At 38.9% G+C, this 18,805-nt stretch overlaps 2 protein-coding genes across 2 annotated transcripts in view; one reads left to right on the top strand and one right to left on the bottom strand.

Annotated features, from left to right (window-relative positions):
- LOC121517237 (PDZ domain-containing protein 4-like) overlaps positions 1-9,291 on the bottom strand; it is a 49,541-nt gene extending 40,250 nt beyond the window's left edge. Inside the window, exons 1-3 of the mRNA XM_041798851.1 lie at positions 9,208-9,291; positions 7,170-7,202; positions 4,176-4,239 (exon numbers count right to left, since the gene is read on the bottom strand). The gene's annotated coding sequence lies outside the window, so the exon portion shown is untranslated. The remainder of the gene's footprint in view (positions 1-4,175; positions 4,240-7,169; positions 7,203-9,207) is intronic.
- Positions 9,292-9,309: 18 nt separating this feature from the next.
- On the top strand, positions 9,310-17,747 carry LOC121517238. Its single transcript, XM_041798852.1, has 4 exons — positions 9,310-9,787; positions 9,880-9,967; positions 12,644-12,773; positions 12,885-17,747. The coding sequence occupies exons 1-4, from the start codon at positions 9,589-9,591 to the stop codon at positions 13,833-13,835; spliced, it is 1,368 nt and encodes a 455-aa protein (XP_041654786.1). The 5' UTR covers positions 9,310-9,588; the 3' UTR covers positions 13,836-17,747.
- The last annotated feature ends 1,058 nt before the right edge of the window (positions 17,748-18,805 follow it).

Raw genomic sequence — 18,805 nt, 5'->3', positions numbered from 1 at the left:
ACTCAAGCTCTGTATCCCTCCTTTGTGCGATTCTCTGAGGGAAAAAACTGTGAAAGAGGGGTTTAAATTTGAGAAGGGTTTGGGGTGTGTGAAAGGTGTAAGAGAGGGAGACATTTGAGTCATACGAAGCAGGGATGGAGATGGAGGGTGAGGGCAGGCGTGGCAGAAATATGGAGGCAAAGCAAGAGGGAGACAGGGGAGCGTGAGGGGGAGGGGAGGCTCGCTGACTGGCTGGCTAGGTTTCTGTGAGGGTGAAATGAATGTGTAATTGGGTTGTAGTGGCTTAACCCGTCGCCAGACAACTGACTGATGGCAGGAGCGACAGCCACAACACTCCCCGGTGGAAGTGGGTTGCTAAGCTGTCGGGTAAACCGAGAAGGTTGTCAGTGTAAAGTCAACAACATCCCCAGCAGGTAGCAACACACCTACACTGGTGAAAAGTGCCAATCAAAGCAACTCATCCAGTAGAAATAAAAACTTTTTTAGTACAATATCTTATAAGAAAATATTTTGCGGTATGCATTCACAAAAGCAGGATATTCAAAAGGCCACAGTGTGTTGGATGGTAACAAATCTTATCATGTCATACTTAATTGTATTGAACTCCAATGTGAAATATTGTAAAATAATCAATTGTATCATCCCATACTGTACTGCATTATATCATAATATACCATACTTTATTATACCCTAACAAACCTTATCATATCATACCAAAAATTGTAGAAATGTCCTATCAAACCAACCATCCTATCATATCACATCATGCTGAATAATATCTTCTCATGTCCCGGCTACAATGGTAACATGGGCGTGTCAGACAGCTACTGTCCTAGTTTACAAACAGTGGATCTTGCTGGTGGATAAAACTCATGCAGAGACTGGTCAGAGCAAATGCAAAAAATCTCCTCTTTCAATAGAGAAATGCTGTCCAGATCTTATAAAAACTGTTGCTGAAGCTACATCCAAGCCAATTGCTTCACTGGAGGCACTCATGACTACTAGTTTGCAACTAAACCCTGTCTGTAATTATTGCAAACTCATGCCTAAGCAGCTCAGTAGAAGAGCGAAAAAATCTTTTCCATTAAGAAAATCTTTCAGTGTGGCAATTTGACCCAGTTCAAACTGCCGCTATACCACAGCTACATCCGAGCTAATCGCTACGCTAGTGACAGCCATTGCAACCTGCTTCTATAACAACTAAACCCCACCTGTAGCTACTGCCTCGATCTCCTCAAATGACGCTCATATCATACCCTCTTGTTTTGTATTGTTTGTATTGTATTACATTATATCATGTCAATTCATATCAAACTGTGTTGTACCTTAAATCTTAAATTCTATCAAATCATATCATAGCTTATCACATCATATTGTGTTATATCTTATGGTATCAAGCCGTATCGTACGACTATAACATATCCTATCAAACCGTGGCATATCGCATTGCATCCTATCATATCATCTCGTATCGTACCATACAATATGGTATTGTATCGTATCATAAAATATTGCATGGTATGGTATCATATGATATTGTACTATACCATACCATACCATATCATGTTGTATCACATCCTGGCTTATAGCAGGGGTTCCTGAACTTTTCAACCTGTGACCCCCAGAATAACAGCGTCAGAGACCGGGGACCCCCACCTCCTCTGGAGGTGGTTGAAAAATATGATGTTGCACAAAGTATCATGTACAGACAGGAGGTGTTCCCATTGAACTAGTTTCAAATTACAGATATTTGGGTTTTCTTATCGACTGTGAGCTCTCGTTCAAAGCACATATTGCCAGTTTGGTCACCAAACTCAGGCTGAAAATAGGTTTCTATTATAGAAACAAGTCCTGCTTCTCACTCAGAGCTTGTAAATATCTTGATTTTGCAACCTTTCTTCCGTTGCTGGATTATGGTGATGTTTTGTATATGACAGCCTCAGCTAAATGTCTACAGTCTTTAAATACTGTCTATCACTGTGCGCTGAGGTTTGTCACTGGCTGTTCACCATTGTGAACTCTATGCCAAATCTGGCTGGCCCTCACTGAGTGCTCGCAGATACACTCACTGGCTGACTCTGATCTACAAGGCGCTTCTTGGCTTGGTTCCCACCTATTTATGTACTCTTCTGCAAAGATCTAAAAGCCACTACACTTTGCGTTCCTGTGATATTCTCCACCTGCTTGTTCCTCGTGTCAGGACTGAACAGGGGAAAAGAGCATTCAGATTTGCTGCTCCCTCGGCATGGAATACTCTCCAGACTGAATTGAAACTTTCCAAATTCATCTCACTGGAAAACTTTCGCTCTATCTTAAATGATAGACAATGTGAGTCCATGGAACAGTGCTTGTGTTTCTAAAATGTTACTGTGACCACTATTCTTGCACTTTAAAATGTGATGTAGCTCCAATTCTTATTATTGTCGTGTTAACTTATTGTGTATTATCTGTCTCTTGAATATGTATTATTTATTATGACTTGTGCTGCTGAAAAAGATTTCGGTCTCAATGTTTTTTTTTTATCTGGTAGTAGTTAAAGGGTTGGTTGTTTCTTTAATTGTATTGTATCATATTGAAACACATCATGTCATACTACATAGCAGGATTCATCAACTCCATTTTCACAAGGGCAAGCTTTTTCTTAAACGACTCTGTGGGGGCCAGACATTAAAATAAACTGAATAAGATGCAATATTTTCGTCCAATTTAACATATTCTTGTAAAAATATTATTTCCTTCCAAAATGAATGGAACTTTAAGCATTTATCAGTGAGATCAGTTCCTATCAACTATACTGCAGCCAGCCACCAGGGGGCGATTGAGACATTTTAGCTACATACTTCTGGAGCCATCGTGATGTCTATCACTGAGTTTGATGTTAATATGCTGTGTCGTGATTGGCCAAAAATGCATGCAGGACAAAGATCATCTGTGTAGATTCTCAGAGGGGAAATTGCACTCTCAAAGAGCCTTGTGTGGAAAATTTACACAAAAAACTGCAACTTTGATCTATATTTAACAATGGTAAGTATGTGTTTACCATGCTAAGTTACAGAAATACTAGTGTGCTTCTTGTCTGATAAGCTGCTGGGTTTACGGTTTGAGAAAAAACAACAAAGGAATGCCATATTTTTGCATGCTTAAATCTTCTGAATTTGATAATCTAATCCTCTGGTGACCAGATGAGAAGCCATGGGGGGCCTGACGTGGCTCCTGGGCCTCCGGTTGATGATCACTGCTGTATAGTGTTGTACCTTTAATTCTATCATAGTCTACCATACCATATCGTACCTCACTATATAGCATCATATTGTTATTCAGTGTGATACTCCAATAAAAAGCTCAACAAAGGGATAAAAGAATTCAAAATACAGCAGGGACAGCAATAAAATTGTGAAAAATTAGGACAGGAAGAGGAAAAGAAAATGGACATAATAAATGCAGATAAGAAATGTATATAGGAAAAAGAGTAAAAGCATGAGCCAGTGCTCATACAAAGGTCAGAAAAGCCAAAGAAAAAAGATATGAATTCTCATCTTTTTGATTGTTGTTATAAAAAAACAAAGTGCATACAAAATGTTACGCCATATATAATAAAGTCTATGTGGTATATTATAAAGTCTACTATGGTAAATAAGAGAGATTGTGAGAATTGTCTCCTCTATTTCCCTCTTCTTCCACCCAAAACAGGCAATCAATTCATTCACATCCCACCCTGCTCCATGCGCTTCATATTTCTTTCATACCCTCTCCTCAATTTCTTCTATATTTCCCTCCCCCCTCCTTTCACACTCCACTTTAAACGACTCAAGGAGGGGTGAAGAAGAGGGTAATTAAAATGGGGTCGCTGTGCAGTGAAACGAGACACACCTCATGCCTAAGAGATGGAAATATGAATGGAATAGGAAACAGGTGTAGTGTGTTTTTTGTAAGGCTGTGAAAAACGTAAACAATGTTGTTTCAGACATTTTCATCAAATGTTTCTTACACTGGAAATAACAGACTTTGATGACACACCTATCCCTATCTGTTTCACTCTTTTTCTCTCCCACACGGGAGGAACAAAGCAGCAGCGGTGCACAGCTTTGATTGATGTGTATAGCTCTGGGAAAACTAACCAAACAGGTGAGATAGCTCGCTAAAATAAAGGGGGACTGAGATCCCAGTGACTGTACCGTTCATGGTGACTGCAGAGGGAGGCATTGGCAAGACCACGGAGGGTGCAGATGGAGGAGTCACCTTGAGGGAGAGGAGAGAAAGGAGGGAGGAAAGTGACACAGAGGCGATGCCAATTTATTTCTTTTCAGGTCAGAAGCTTGGAGATACTGAGAGAAGAACACTTGATGAGCATCAAAAATGTGTGCAGAGAAAGTAGAAACATTTGAAATGGACAAAAAGGTTAAACAAGAGATTAAGACTGGGAAAGGTATTAAGTTCTTAAGATATTTCAATGCATTTTCAAACAGGATACAGGGTAAGACCATATTGTTTGAACTGATATAGTTTATCAGTGTTTTTCCACAAAATGACACTATACTTGGATGGTTTGACAAAATTTGCAGTCTAACTCCTGCACACTGACTTAATTGCAATTTTTGGGGGCAACTGTTGAAAAGTGGGTCAAACTGACAAGGAGCACTCCTAGTCAGTGCTATCCCTCTCTCTTCAGATTATAATGCCTGTTTTTGTTCAATTTAGACAGAAAGTAGGTGATTGACAGCAATTTTTGGTCATAAAGAATGCAAACTTGCCCAGTATTGTGTGTCTAGAACTTCTACTTTTTTTACCATGGCAACAAAAAAAATTGAGATACACTACATGGACAAAAGTATTTAGCCACCTGACCATTACACCTATGACATTATATTAAAACACATGTACTTTATTATGGAGTTGTCCCTCCTTTTGCAACCACTCTTCTTCTGTAGAGCATTTATGAGGTCAGGCACTGATGTTGGACGAGAAGGCCTGGCTCGTAATCTCTGTTCCAGGTTAACCCGAAGGTGCTAAATGAGGTTGAAACCAAACTCATCAAACCATGTCTTTACAGTCCTTGCTTTGTGCACTGGGGCAAAGTCATGTTGAAATGTAGGGCTGTCCCCAAACTGTTGCAACACAGTTGGAAGCATAGCATTGTCCAAAATGTCTTGGTGTGCTGAAGCATTAGGATTGGCCTTCACTGGAGATAAGGGGCCTAGACCAAACCATGAAAACAGCTCCATACCATTATCCCTCCTCCACCAAACTTCACAGTTGGCCCAATGCAGTCAGACAACATTTTCCCGGTATCCTCCACACCCAGACTCGCCCATCTGCCTGCCAGAGAAGCATGATTCATCACTCCACAGAACATGTTTCCACTGCTCCTCAGTCCAGTGTCAGAGTGCTTTACACCACTGGAAACCCATTCCATGAAGCTCACACTGCAGTTTTTGTGCTTACATTAATGCCATTAAAAGTCCAAACTCTTCAGCTATGGAATCAGATGAGTGTTAATGATTTAGCAGTTATCGACCCACTCTATGATTTAAGGTGGTCTTCTGCTTTGTGGCTGACTCACTGTTGTTCCGAAACGCTTCCACTTTAGTAAAATCACAGCTGACTGTGGAATATCCAGCAGGGGTGAAATTTCATGAACTGTCTAATGGCAAAGGTGGCATTCATCACAGTACCACATCTGACATCCCTAAGCTCTTCAGAACGACACATTTTGTATCACAAATGGAGACTGTACGGCTAGGTGCTTGATTTTACACACCTGACGCAACAAATCTGATTGAAACACCTGAATACAATAATTGCCATTGATATGTACTCTGTACATATCACCATTCAAGTATACTTTCACTGGCAATGAAAGGTGCTCCTGTTGCAACAGGGCCATAAGCTGCTATACTTAGACTTCCTGGGGGTGGAATTACTCCAGTTCACTCTATCAGCAGGGTCCCTTTCTACCTTTAAGAAAAGCTAAAGACCCAGCTCTTCCTGGATTACCTACACACTAAGCCAGACTCTTCCCCTCTGAAGTCCTCACCAAACCACATTTAGTTTTCATGGTACTTTTCTACTCCTGAGACAGCTTCAGACCCAGCTCTTTGTGAACACTTGGTAGTTTGAAACTAAAGATGATGATGTTGATAACAATAGCATTGATGATAACGATGATACCGGGGTCTTAAGATCATGTGATTTGGTGATGAAGATATAAACAGTAATAATTTTGCACCTGCATTTTGTGGCACTTAATAATGTTGTTCCCTGATGTTTAGATTCTTTGATTTGTTGTACCTACTTTCAGATCAGTGTTGCTTTGGAAGTGTCTGCCAAATGGAATTACAAGATTATAAATTGTAACACTGTAAAAATATTGAGGAATTATTTCCGTCCATATTGCCTCGTCCTATAAGAGATTATCCTGTAATCCTGGATGATTCTTCACGAGTGTCATCGACTGTTTACCTTCATGTCTTTGGGATTCAAAACCAAACACAGAGAGTCTGTTCAGTGGTGACTAAACAGTGGAGGACGCTGGTCTTTCTCTCAGCGGACATGTGGGTGGAAATGAAATAATATTGATCTAAACTCTCAGGCGAGGCTTTATAGATTGATTTTCACGCCAGAATATGAGTGTACTCCATGGGAAGTAGAAGAAGCATTCGTTCACAACAGTGCTGCTCTGAAGCTCACCTGGGTCACTGCTTATCACAGCAACAAATTCAGCTTTTAACACACTGTTGAGATGTTTTGCAAGGACTCAGGCGGGGCACGTGGAGAAGACATATCAGCTTCTGGGGTAGTAATGTGTCTGTTTTGGCATAAATTACTAGAGCTTGTTTTGGATGTATACCCTCTGTTGGTGTTTTATTCTAATTTCTGCTTTTATTGTGAACGCTGTCCATGAAACCAGTTTGTCTTTTTTAAACAACAGTGACATCTGTTGGTGTGTTTCTGACATTGACACAGAGAATGAGACCAACAGTTTTGAGGGGGCAATTTTTAGATCTTTCTTTTTTTTTTTTTTTTTTTCAATTTTAACAGGAAAAAACTAAAGCAACAAAAACATGGGAAGAGATTAGTCCTATTTTTCTGTGCCTGAGTCACAAACTCAGCAGTGAGTGGAATGAAAATTGGCACTTTACCAAAATTGTGAATGCAAAAAAAAATCATACCTTTCTCCAGATAGTTTCAGGACATCAATGAGACTGAAAAAAATGAAAAAGAAAAGAGATGCATTAACATACTTTTGATTTTACAACGCTCAATGTACCTGATGCACTGTATAGCTATATGAAAGCTAAAGAGGGTTAAAATGGAACAGGTCCAGGCACTCAGGATGTTTTGACCCCACAAATTCAGGGGGGTAGCAACACTACATTGTACTTATACCAAAATTTTTTCTGGTCTTCGTGTACTTGTACTTATTTTACATTTGAAATCAGTACTCTTACTTCTATTTCAGTACATTTTAACCAGAGGAACTGTACATTTACTTGAGTGCTACACTCCTGTACTCTTACCACCTCTAATGTCTATACTGTAATCTGGGGGATATGTGGGTGGAATTTCCCATCATGCCCTGGGGCAGAGTGTTTTATATGTGTTTTGTTGTGTTTGGATGCTCACCATAGTACAGTGATCCCTGCTGGGGTTCTTTTACTTGAGTAGATTGCTGTTAATTTTTGGTGTGGGACATATTTGCACCATGAGTGACGTTATCCACTGAGTTGGAATTCCCGCTTGTGAATATGCATGTATTCTTCATCAGTATGCATTGCTTTGCTATGGGGTTGACTCTCTGCTTTGTTCTTACCGGAGCAGACTCTCGTCACCACAGATTTCCAAGAGTTACCTAAGCTCTGTCATATAGTTAACATTCAAAAATGTAGTTTAACTATATGTAGTGTGGACTAATATCACCACTTTTTAAAGTGTTAAATTCAGCTCTTTATGAGTTGAATTAACACTGTAAATTGTGCAGTGTATTTTACTTTATTATGGAGGTAAGACTTTACCTGAACAACCTTGTTCTTGCCAGTAAGGTAAGATCATATTTTACTGTATGATTACTCATTAGCTACTCAACACTCAGCCTTAAAGTAAATTAAATACTTTTGACTTTTACTTGAATTATTTTTTACCAAAGTATCTGTACTTTTACTTGAGCACAAAAGTTGTGTACTTTATCCACCTCTGGGTGTGAGACATCCTACATTTTCCTCAGCTTCCTCACTTTTGTGAGTTTGAACTTCCTAGTGGTGACTGATAATGGTATTTATCGTTGTCCTGTTGTCGCATGATATACTCTTCTATGTTGTCTTCAATTTCTGGATCCATTTATTTCCTGTACATTTCTTATTTTACAAATTTCCCTTCTGGGAAATTCTTTTCTATCTTTTTCTTTACACTTTATCTAACCATAAACTCCCTTGGGGTTTTAAATCCCGCTCTCCCCCTCCCCTTTTTATAAGAAGACATGGCTAAAATAGCACACTATCACAAAGTAACAAGACCAGGGGTATAATGAGCTACACAATTACACCCAAGGCAGCAGAGGAAGCATTAACATATCCTCATTACTGCCATCTCTGTGTGATATGTTATTGGGCACAAGACGAGGCCATTACAGCTGAAAATGTGCAAGGAATGTGTTTCAGGTGTGCTTCTGCAGAGAGAATTGGCTAATGTTGAAATGGTTGGTATTTTAAAATGCCCTTGACTCTACTCTTACAGATGCACTAGGTTTGCTTCAGCGACTGCTGAAAATTAAGGCAGTAAAAACCACAGTGAAAGGACAGAGGACTCTTGTATGTGTGCTAAGATTTAACTAGTTGAACAAATGCTTCTCAGTAAAACATGCACACAAATGGGCCTATTCCTTTTGTTTTAACTAAAGAATAGGTTGTTATATGGAACTGTTGAGCAACGGTTAAGTCTAATTTCAACTGCACACCTTGTTATTAAATTAAGAGTTACAGCTGTAGGCTACTTCACTTGTTTATGTTTTGTGGTTTTGCATTTTCTAATGCATCCAAAACAGTGTCATAAAACGAGATGCACTATGAGCTGGTAATAGCAAAAAAATGACCTTTTAATACCAGGTTTTTTTCGCACGTCTTCATGGTTGTAAAGAAAATATGACTACACTGACACAGAGAATGTTATATATATTTTTGAAAGAGTGCAGTTTTTAAAAAGTGCAGGACATACCACTTTCTCCTTGCCGTCAGTCACAAAATTCACAGGATCACAGAAATCATCGTAACACCAACCAGCAGGGGTCCCCAGTGCACCGTGTACTGGTGGTCTCTAGGCCACATGGAAAACACAAGAGCACAACAAACTCTAGTACCCTGGCTTGGCCGACTACTTATATCTCTCAAGTCCTTAGTTTATTTTAAACTGGCGGTTAAACTACACCGTATCTGCTCTTAATGGTTGTTTTTTTACTGGTATGCTGTTTTAACTGCGTTCGCAGTGAAAACAAACCTTGATGCGCGCGCGTCTTGGCAACGGAAGTCGTACTTTATTGCTGTTGGTTAACTTCCTCAACCGAAGCTAAGCAGTGAATGCAAACTTTTCTTGAGTAAAATGTCGGGCTGTTGCATATCAGGTTGTAAAAACAGACACTCGTCTACCAGCAAAATCAAATTTTACAGAATACCTTCAGGATATCGGACGTTTCAGGCCAACCGGAGAAAGTTATGGCTAAAAGCGATCGAACAAGCTAACGGCAGCACCGAAGGACTCAAGGGAAATGTCCGCGTCTGCAGCGCTCATTTTATATCAGGTAAGATTAACATGCTACACGCGATGCCAAATTCCTTTAAAAGACTGTTTTTTTTAATTACTAAACCTTTCCACGATTTTCGTGTTTTAAAGGAGAAGCCTCTATGGAGTATGGCAGTCCCGACTTTGTGCCTTCCCTGTTTACATGCACCAAAGAAAAACCGAAGAAGAAAAACAAATGGTAAGATACTCATACACAGATGAATGCAGTAAAGACAGCACGCTGTTGTTTACGTTGTGTGCACATTGTCCATGCATGTAGTGCCAATCTGTTTGTCTTTCCGTATTAATTAATGAGCGTTAAAGAACATGTTTGACTCTGCAGTAGAGCTGCACAATTAATCTTACTGCAATCGCAGTATCAGTCTGTCCTATTTCACAGTCGCATAAAGGCGTCTAATACTCCTGCATGAAGTAGCTGTAGAACCTAAAAGTTTTAGAAAATGCAGCAATAAAAGCCTTCAAGTTAGCACCAGTGCCACTATTGAATTTTGAGCAATTACGTTTAGTTTCAAGGATGGAAAAACGTATGTTTTTGAAAAAGTTATTTTGAAAGCAGTACTGTAAAACTTTACGTTTTGTTTTATGCTATATAATTTTTTTTTAGGTTGAGAAAAACACAGTTCAAAGCGATGATTACTCTCTTGTTTTTCTTGATAACCATGCAGACTCTTACCATTTATGTATTGGATTGTAATCCGTTATATCCCATAGGGCTTAACAATAAGCAAAAATAATCTATTTGCAACCCCCCAATAATGCCATTGTGATTCATATTCAATTATTTTTAGGTTCCTTATGTTATGTTTTATTCAGCAAATACAAGCAATAAATCAGCCAATATTATAACCTGTGTTTATGTCTCAGCATTGACTGCATTAAGTCCTGCAGTCTGAAAGGAAGCTTTATAGACAGAAGACCTACATGATATCCTAGAACTTACCTAATCATGTATAAACAGAGCAGTTACATTTCTCTCAGCACTGTCTGCAGCACAAAGAGGTTTATCCCAGCTATAATAATAACTTTATTTGTATTGCACTTCTAAAAACAAAGGTTTACCAAGTGTTTTGCTATTTGTATTAAAAAAACATAAGAACAAGGCAAAAGAACCCAAATCAAATACAAAGACAACTGGAAAAGCACTCAGAGAGCACAGACCTCCGCCATTAGCCCTATTTCCCAATAGTGAAGAATCCTTTAAAAACATTCCTGGATCCAGACTGTGATCCGGATCACTCCCAAAATCTAATTGGCCATTTACTCCCTCCACGGTGTGGTGGAGACACGGTGAGGCAAAGGATTGGCTTCGCTACTTGTGGAAGTCATGGCAGAGAGTGAATATTCCTCTATTCCTCCTAGCATTGTGGGTATTCTCGCTACAATTCGCTGTCTTTCTCTCTGTTACGCTCCAACTCCTCGACCGGATGTGCATTTTGCAAACTCTATAAACTCCATATCTTCGAATAAGTAACATGTGTCCATCATCTCCTGGTGTAAAGTGGTAACGGCGCAGACCTCCGCCATAAGCCCTATCTCCCAGTAGTACTGGATCCAGACGGTGATCCAGATCAGTCCCAAAATCTAATCAGTTCTTCCTTATGCAATTTCTGACATTTCCTGAAAATTTCATGAAAATCTGTCCATGACTTTTTGAGTTATGTTGCGAACAAACAAACGAACAAACCCACCCGATCACATAACCTCCTTGGCGGAGGTAATAAAACAACCAGCAGCTATAATGGCAGTTGTATAAAAGAATCGGTATTTTTGAAATGTTGTTTCAGGGCAATGTTTAACAACTTCTAACATGGAAAAACTTGGCAGGTAATTTTGTTCATACATACACATGCACTAAAAGGATCTTATGGTCATGCACAGATAGAGATGTTAGAGTGAGGGACTGCAGCCCATGAAGGAATGTCTAAACATTTTGGGGTACCTCAACAGGGCACAGAAATTAAATTGGCACTTTTCCAGCCATCAGACCAATTTCCACATGCTGGTCTGTACCGGGACTTGAATTGAGAACCCCTGGGTTTCCAACCCAAGTCTTGCATCTTTATTCTCATAGATAATGTCTTAGGCATGCTCGAGATAACTTGTGATGGAGTATGATTCTCAAGTGGTATATTAACTTTATATCTTGCCACTACAGTACAGTTTGAGGCTCTCTCATGGAAAACATTTGTTTCCAAGCTGTGTTTATGTGTCAGCATTTTCCTTTGTGCCATTATAAACACAAAGTCTTTCAACTAAGCTGTTGATAAGTAATTATGCAGTGCTACAGCCTCAACACACATACTGGATGTGTCTCTCACACCATAAGTTGTTAAAGCTTCTTTCTTTGAAAAGTGTACCATGACTGCATATCAGGGTCTTTCTTTGAAAAAAGATATTTGCTGAGAAAAATATCAGAATTATTGGAATTGTAAAATCAAAACTGTACAAGAAACTAAACTCAGAATCATAATTAATACCCAGAGAAAAACATACCAGATGAAGTTGTTAGCCTTTAATCATGCCTGCGGTTGATAGCCTAATCAAAGTCCTTTAAAAGGACTGAGCAACAAGGAAATACTTGTGATTTTAGCCAAGAGTCGACATATTACATCTGGATTTTGGGGAGGTACTGTTGTAAATTGGGGCTATTCAGAGGAACAACACACTGTTTTGGACTCGGTAAGAGTTTGTGCCTCAGGTACTACATCGCACATGACAGATGCAGCAATATTGCTAAATTACGACTCTATTTATTCATTTGGAAAGGCTTTAATACTCTGCCATTCCCCAGTTTGCCAGATCAGCGTGACATGTTTATATTGATTGAATATATTTGTTTCTTTTCTTTTTAAAGGTTCATGGGTCGTAGAAAAAGGAGGCGCTGTTCAACTAAAGCTGAAGAAACAACTCCTGAACCTGGAGCTGATTCTCCAGCAGACCACCAGTCCTCTGATTTGATTGAAGAACCACCACCATTATCAAAGGTAGCAGCTGCTACTTCCTTTTCTGAATTATTTTATGTTTTTGAGAAACAGAGTTGGAATATTATCTTTTTGGTGGGTTTGGCAGATCACTTATATCTGTGTTTTCCCCAGGATGAGGGAACATTGACCGAAGAGTCTAAGAATGAGACCAAGACTGAAACGAAGGAACCTCCAACTTCACCATGCCCAAACAAAGCATCAACACCTACAGAAGCAAAAGGCATCCCAGAACTAAACAAGAGGATTCCTACTCTAATCCTAAGACGTGTTTTCACGCCAGTACGGGGGTATCAGTGTGAGCTATGCAGTCAGAACTTCTCCAGTGTTTCAAGGCTTTTAAAACACGAACTGCTGCATCGAGAAGGCAGGCCCATTAGCAGTGAAAGTGATGAAGAATTCTTCTCGGATGATGCAGATATCACGGAGTACGTGGAGGAGCCTGAACCTGCTTTTCCATGCAACATATGTGACAGATCTTTCACTACAGTTCATCAACTCAAGCGTCATAAACTGCTGCACGTCAAAGATGCCAGGAAGTGTCGCATTTGTGGCGTTCTCTTCTGTAAGCTTCACAACCACGTAGTATTCATGCCACAGCCAGAGGCTGAAACGGTGACAGAAGAGGATGCTTCTGTCTGTGAGCCCGAAAACAGTCTGGAGTCCCCAGAGCCGAGCCAGATAAGTGAGCCAGTTGATGACACTCCTCACACTACTTTTTCTCCTTTACCCAAAAACCTTTTTAAGCCTCTTAAGCCCCTTCCTCCAGCCTCACACATAAAGGTCCTATCAGAAATTCCCATCCCTGTTTTGAAAGAACCTTATTCAGTTCCATGTCCAAAGCTTGGGTACTCAAGGGACCTACAACCCTTTTCTCCTATGAAGAAACCTAAACACTACAACCCTTCAGCCGACAGTCAGTCAAGTTTCCCCAAAGATTTTGAACTCCCACCCTCACTACAAATGTTTTCACCAAAATTCCTCACCTCAACTTTCTTTAAAGTCACACGAAACTATGAATACATTTTAAGCAAAGCACAAGCGTTTAAAAAAGAGAAAGAGTAGGAAAAATACAAAATTTATTCAGAGGAGGAAAGCATTGAGCCAAACAAAGGGGAAAATAGTGCTTACAACCTAGACATTGTGTTTGGTTTCAACAGTTGATTAAGTTTTATTGTGCCAGCAGCACTCACTCATAATACACAACCAATGGAGCCACTCAGCATCAGCTGTTTTTGTCAATGTGCTGACTTTTTCAGGGATCAATTTTCAGGTCTGAAGCTGCTGCCAACGCCAGGAAAGGATTCTTTGGGCTTTGTTTATGTTTATGGTGATATTTCCCTGAATAAAGAAAAACATTAAAAGCATGGAGATATTTTAAACAGATCATGCAGATACTACAGAGGGATGCTGAAGTTAACTTGCATACCCTAGTAACAATAAATGGTGGGAAACCCTCTGATACTGAGGTTGGGTAACCTGACATACCAGGTAGACTGATAGATCCACTGCATGAGATATATTTCACATCTATCTGGGCACCACATCATAGGTGGTTGTTGGCAAGCACAAAACCTTAAAAAAATCTTGAAGGGTGACTGGACAAATGTTCTATCTGTCACTTTCATTATGGGCCAATCAGAGCGACAAAATATGTAGTAGGCAAGTTCTGGCACAGGGAGTAAACTACCGACCAGAAGCTCTAAAGGCAGCTCTTATTGTTTGCTATCAGTAGAGACAGCTGGTAAATTAAACTCAGGCCAAAGCCATTCAGGAGGAGTGAAAAATCATCCTTTCCACAAAGAAAAGCTTTCAATGCCATTCTTTGCTCGGCCTTTAATAAAGTAAGGTTTTCCAGTTCTGTTAAAACTATCAAACAGAGGGTACCAGAGCTGTTTATTCTCCTTGGAACTGTTTTTGTTTCTTTATTCATTCATTTCCAAAAAATGATTGCCGTTGTAATATAATGGGACACTTTAAAAAATAGTTGTAAGTTTATAAATGTATGCAGGGCTTTTTTTCTGCAGTGTTAGGGCAAAACTTGGAGGAATTGAATATGTTGTGCATGTTTGCCACAATCCTGTGCTAAAATTCAGGCCCATACTAGAGAAATTACCTAAATATGTGATTTTAAAGCTGCATCAAATTGATATGCAAAGTGACAGCTCAACGAGCAAGCATAATGAAGCAAAGGTCATGAAAAGGTTGTTTTCTGCTTTAAATGCTGCAGCAAAGTAGGCTCCAATGCTGCTGATCATATGGTGGAAAAACTGCTTTATCACAACCATTTAAATATGAAAATTAGGGGTGGACTGAATATCGGCCTGGCTGAATATTGATGCTGATAATTGGCATTTGGCCAATTGTCGGTATCAGCATTTTATTTTCCTACTAATCGGCCAAAATCAGTTGTTTCAAAGGTGTCCACGACAAGGTGTGTCTTCCCTCTGGTTTTGTTTTCACTCTCTCCAGTCTCACTTTATTTCCTGCGCACATCACTGTCTGACTACAACTGCCAGCCAATGAGCACTGAGGCCTGGGTGCCACTGACAGTAAGAGTATAAGGCATTACTTCCTTTGTTCTGCTGCTACAGTGTTGCTCTGTGCTCTTTCTCATGTCAACAGATCTAGTGCTAAATTGTTTATTTTCCTTGATTTTTTATGTGCAGTTTTACTTCTGTCACATTAAGGACACTTGGTTATTCATTATAAATGCATATCAAGTCTAAGTATTGGTTATCGGTTACATGCACCACTAATAACCAGTATTGATATGGGCCCTGAAAAAACAATATCGGTCAACCCTTAATGTAAATGTCTAAATGGTCCGTCACTTTACTTAGATGGGCATAAGTATGCCTTGATATACCCTATTTGTGGGGAAACATTGACCATCGGGCTCAACAGTGTGGTTCCCAAAATAAGAATCCCATTCATTTCCCCCATAGCCAATAGGATTATTAGCCATAGTATCAGAAGTATTGAAGTTATCTACCTGAGAGTGAAACAATGGTATACTCTCCTGGAGAAGACAAACTTTTGTGAGTTATCAACCTTGTTTTAAGAATGAACATTAATACCTAAACTACAATATTTTCTAACATTATAATGTCAAATGTAAACACTAAATAAAGACCAGTGTAGATAAAAAGTTACATGTATGGGTTGAAAGCTTGAAAGATATCTTAAACAGCAAATAAAGTGAATCAATAAATGTTATATAGTCATGAGTAAATGGGGGTTTTGAACAGCATATTTAACTTCCAGACCTGTCAGAAAAAGTGGGCTGGTTCTGTTAGCTTTATAGCTGCATCCATACTTACCTCTTCACCAGCCACCATTGTTTACAAGCTTGAAGTCCAACTAAATCATGCCTGTAGTTGCTGCCTAGTTCCTCTTGAGTAACATCAGTTGGTCAGGTCATTCTCTGACCTTGAACAACGCTTCCAGTTGAATCTTTGTAAGATGGATCTGCCTAATGACAGACATTGAATCTGGCCAATCCATCTGCTTTGAAAGGTTAAAGTTGATGGGAGCTGCCCATTCAATTGTTTAAGATTTCACTACTGCTAAGACAGACTGCTATAAAACATTAAAGTGTGTTTGGTGGATGCTTCAGCTAAAGCAAGGCTGGACTTTAGATTGATTGTACTGATTGGTGTGACATTTCTGCTGCTGGTTTGATATAAATTGTCAAATTCTGTGTAATATAACAATGTTATCTGTCCACTGTGAATGTATTACTTCACACTTTTGTTCATTTTGTCTTTGTCCATGGTGCCTTCCATTTGATCTTGAAAGTCGGAAATCCTGAGATTCCAGTTAGAAATTACAAGCTGAAAGTCAGAATTCAAGTCAGAAACCTAGAGGAACCCACCGAGTAACTGGGACAAGGTCAACTGGTGTGGTGCCCAGCTCAGACTTTTGACTTCTGAGGTAAATGGAACACACCAGTAGTCTGATTCAGACCATCTTTGTATTGTAACCTCAGTGCCTTGACTCATTATGCTGCTTTAAAAAAAGAGTTTTATATTAGTTTTTTTCTGTCACCTCATAACCATTTAGCTTTGAACTTTGTTATATTAAGACTGCACTTTCATCCCATCTACCTCAGCTATGTAGAACCATTCAGATATCACTGTTGTCTTTATAATATAAATGTCTTTTATTATCACTTTTAGGGATAAACTTATATATATATATTACAGTTTTTAAGGGTGAATTGTGTTTGTTAAGGTTGTCTAAAGGTTCAATACTTTCATACTTTGATTACATTTTTTAAAAATCATTAGCCTCTTAGCATAATTGCCTAAGTCATATTTGAAGGTTTTCAGGAAAATAAGGCACAATGAATGAGCAGTGTTAGGAGAGTAGAGTTTGGCAGATATCACAATTTGGCAAAAAGATGACTTAGGCAATTATGTTATGCCAACTAAATGGTAATCTGCCAAAACCTTGCGAACATTTGTGCTAAAAAGAGGGTATATAGGAGCTTAACAGGAAGTTATCCAATATGTAGTGCCAAGGGTTTTTATCTACATAGGGATGGTATCAAAACAGGCATTTATATTGATTGGATTTTATGTGTCGAAGTGTAATAATCTGGTATCATGACAACCTTTGTGTGTATTTCAATCTATACTGGCAGGTTTTAGGGTGGTGCATCACACAAACAAAGCGTATTAAAGTTGATATGTTGCAGGTTGGTATTAAAAATAGCATATTTTCAATACCTGTTTTTTATTATCTCTGTCAGTACTGTTAATGGATGATAATTCCATCATTAAATTATCTTGAAAAATAAGATTAAACCTAAAATTGATTCATAACACATTATGTTTGTAGATCTTAATGCATCAGAACAAAGTGTCTATGTAATGGCGGATTTTTATGTGTACCACTAACAAGAAATCAAGTGAAAATCCTTCGAAATATGATTATTTGAATTATAGTTTTTAATAAAACATGCAGAAATAACTTCCTTGCTCAGCAGTTGTTTTTTATTTAACAAGAATTAAACAGGGATTGTTTCTATGCCTAAAAGCTCAAGATTTACCGGCTTAAATGTGTTTAGATATCCCTAATGGCGACACTGCAGGGATTGTTAAAGTGACCCAAAACTGTCTTCCTGCTTGTCTTGAAGCGACCTCTTATCAGTGTGTCATAAGGCATTAAACTGGTCAGCTGGTGCTGTGAGCAGCAGTACAATGAATCCTACAGCCATACCAGTGTTTTGCAGAAAAAACCCTCAATGCAATGACATTAAGGTTCACACTTTCATTCATCTGGTCCTCTTGTGTCTTTCTTAATCTCAACTTCCTTAGTATGGTGTAAAATGTAAACAAAATTGGGGTGACGCTTAATATTTAAATCCATGTGTCTCCTTAGTTTACGGTTTATTTGGTTGCATAGATTTTTTTAAAGTTTAATTTATTTCCCTAGCACTATTTCAACCAGGATGACTGTATTATTAACCAGTCTTTACAAACTGAGTGCCCTGTAGTGTTCTTTTGTTTTTGTGGTGAAATGGTAGCCAGGAATACTGATTAACCAGTGACTGGATCTTTCAGACGCAGGTATTTTTATACTACAATCACTTTAGACATATTCACTGCACTCAGGTGATCCCAGTTCCACTAACCTTGAGACTACTAGCACCATTTGGCTGGGCCTCTGTTAAATTAGGGGTGAAAATTCATGCAATCACTTGTTTTATATGACATATTTTTGTTTAGTTGGCATTACTTTGCAGAAATCTGTTTTTAAAGAGAGCACTGACCAGCGACCGTGATTGATTTATAACATCAACAAAAGGGTCAAACATCCAAGGGGTGAATACTTTCTAAAGGCACCATATAAACATTTATACAGTAATCTTAAATGCCATTAGCAGTACTCATTAAACCCACAGGCCCATTGACGTGTGGTTTGCATCACACATACAAGTTTGTAACAAGAAGTACTAACCAGTCAGATTTTAAAAGAGCAGAATTTTCTTTTCATTGTTTCTTTTTCCAGCTCTACCTTTAAAGTTG

The sequence above is a fragment of the Cheilinus undulatus genome, linkage group 11, assembly GCF_018320785.1.
Source record: "Cheilinus undulatus linkage group 11, ASM1832078v1, whole genome shotgun sequence".
Lineage (NCBI taxonomy): Eukaryota > Metazoa > Chordata > Actinopteri > Labriformes > Labridae > Cheilinus > Cheilinus undulatus.
Note: the sequence above shows the minus strand (reverse complement) of the source record. Positions and strands in the feature narration are given on the sequence as shown.

Coding starts and splice junctions, on each gene's coding strand:
- LOC121517238 (XM_041798852.1), top strand. CDS start 9,589: ATGTCGGGCTGTTGCATATCAGGTTGTAAAAACAGACACTCGTCTACC. Junction 9,968..12,643: donor CCGAAGAAGAAAAACAAATG/GTAAGATACTCA, acceptor TTCTTTTTAAAG/GTTCATGGGTCGTAGAAAAA. Junction 12,774..12,884: donor AACCACCACCATTATCAAAG/GTAGCAGCTGCT, acceptor TGTTTTCCCCAG/GATGAGGGAACATTGACCGA.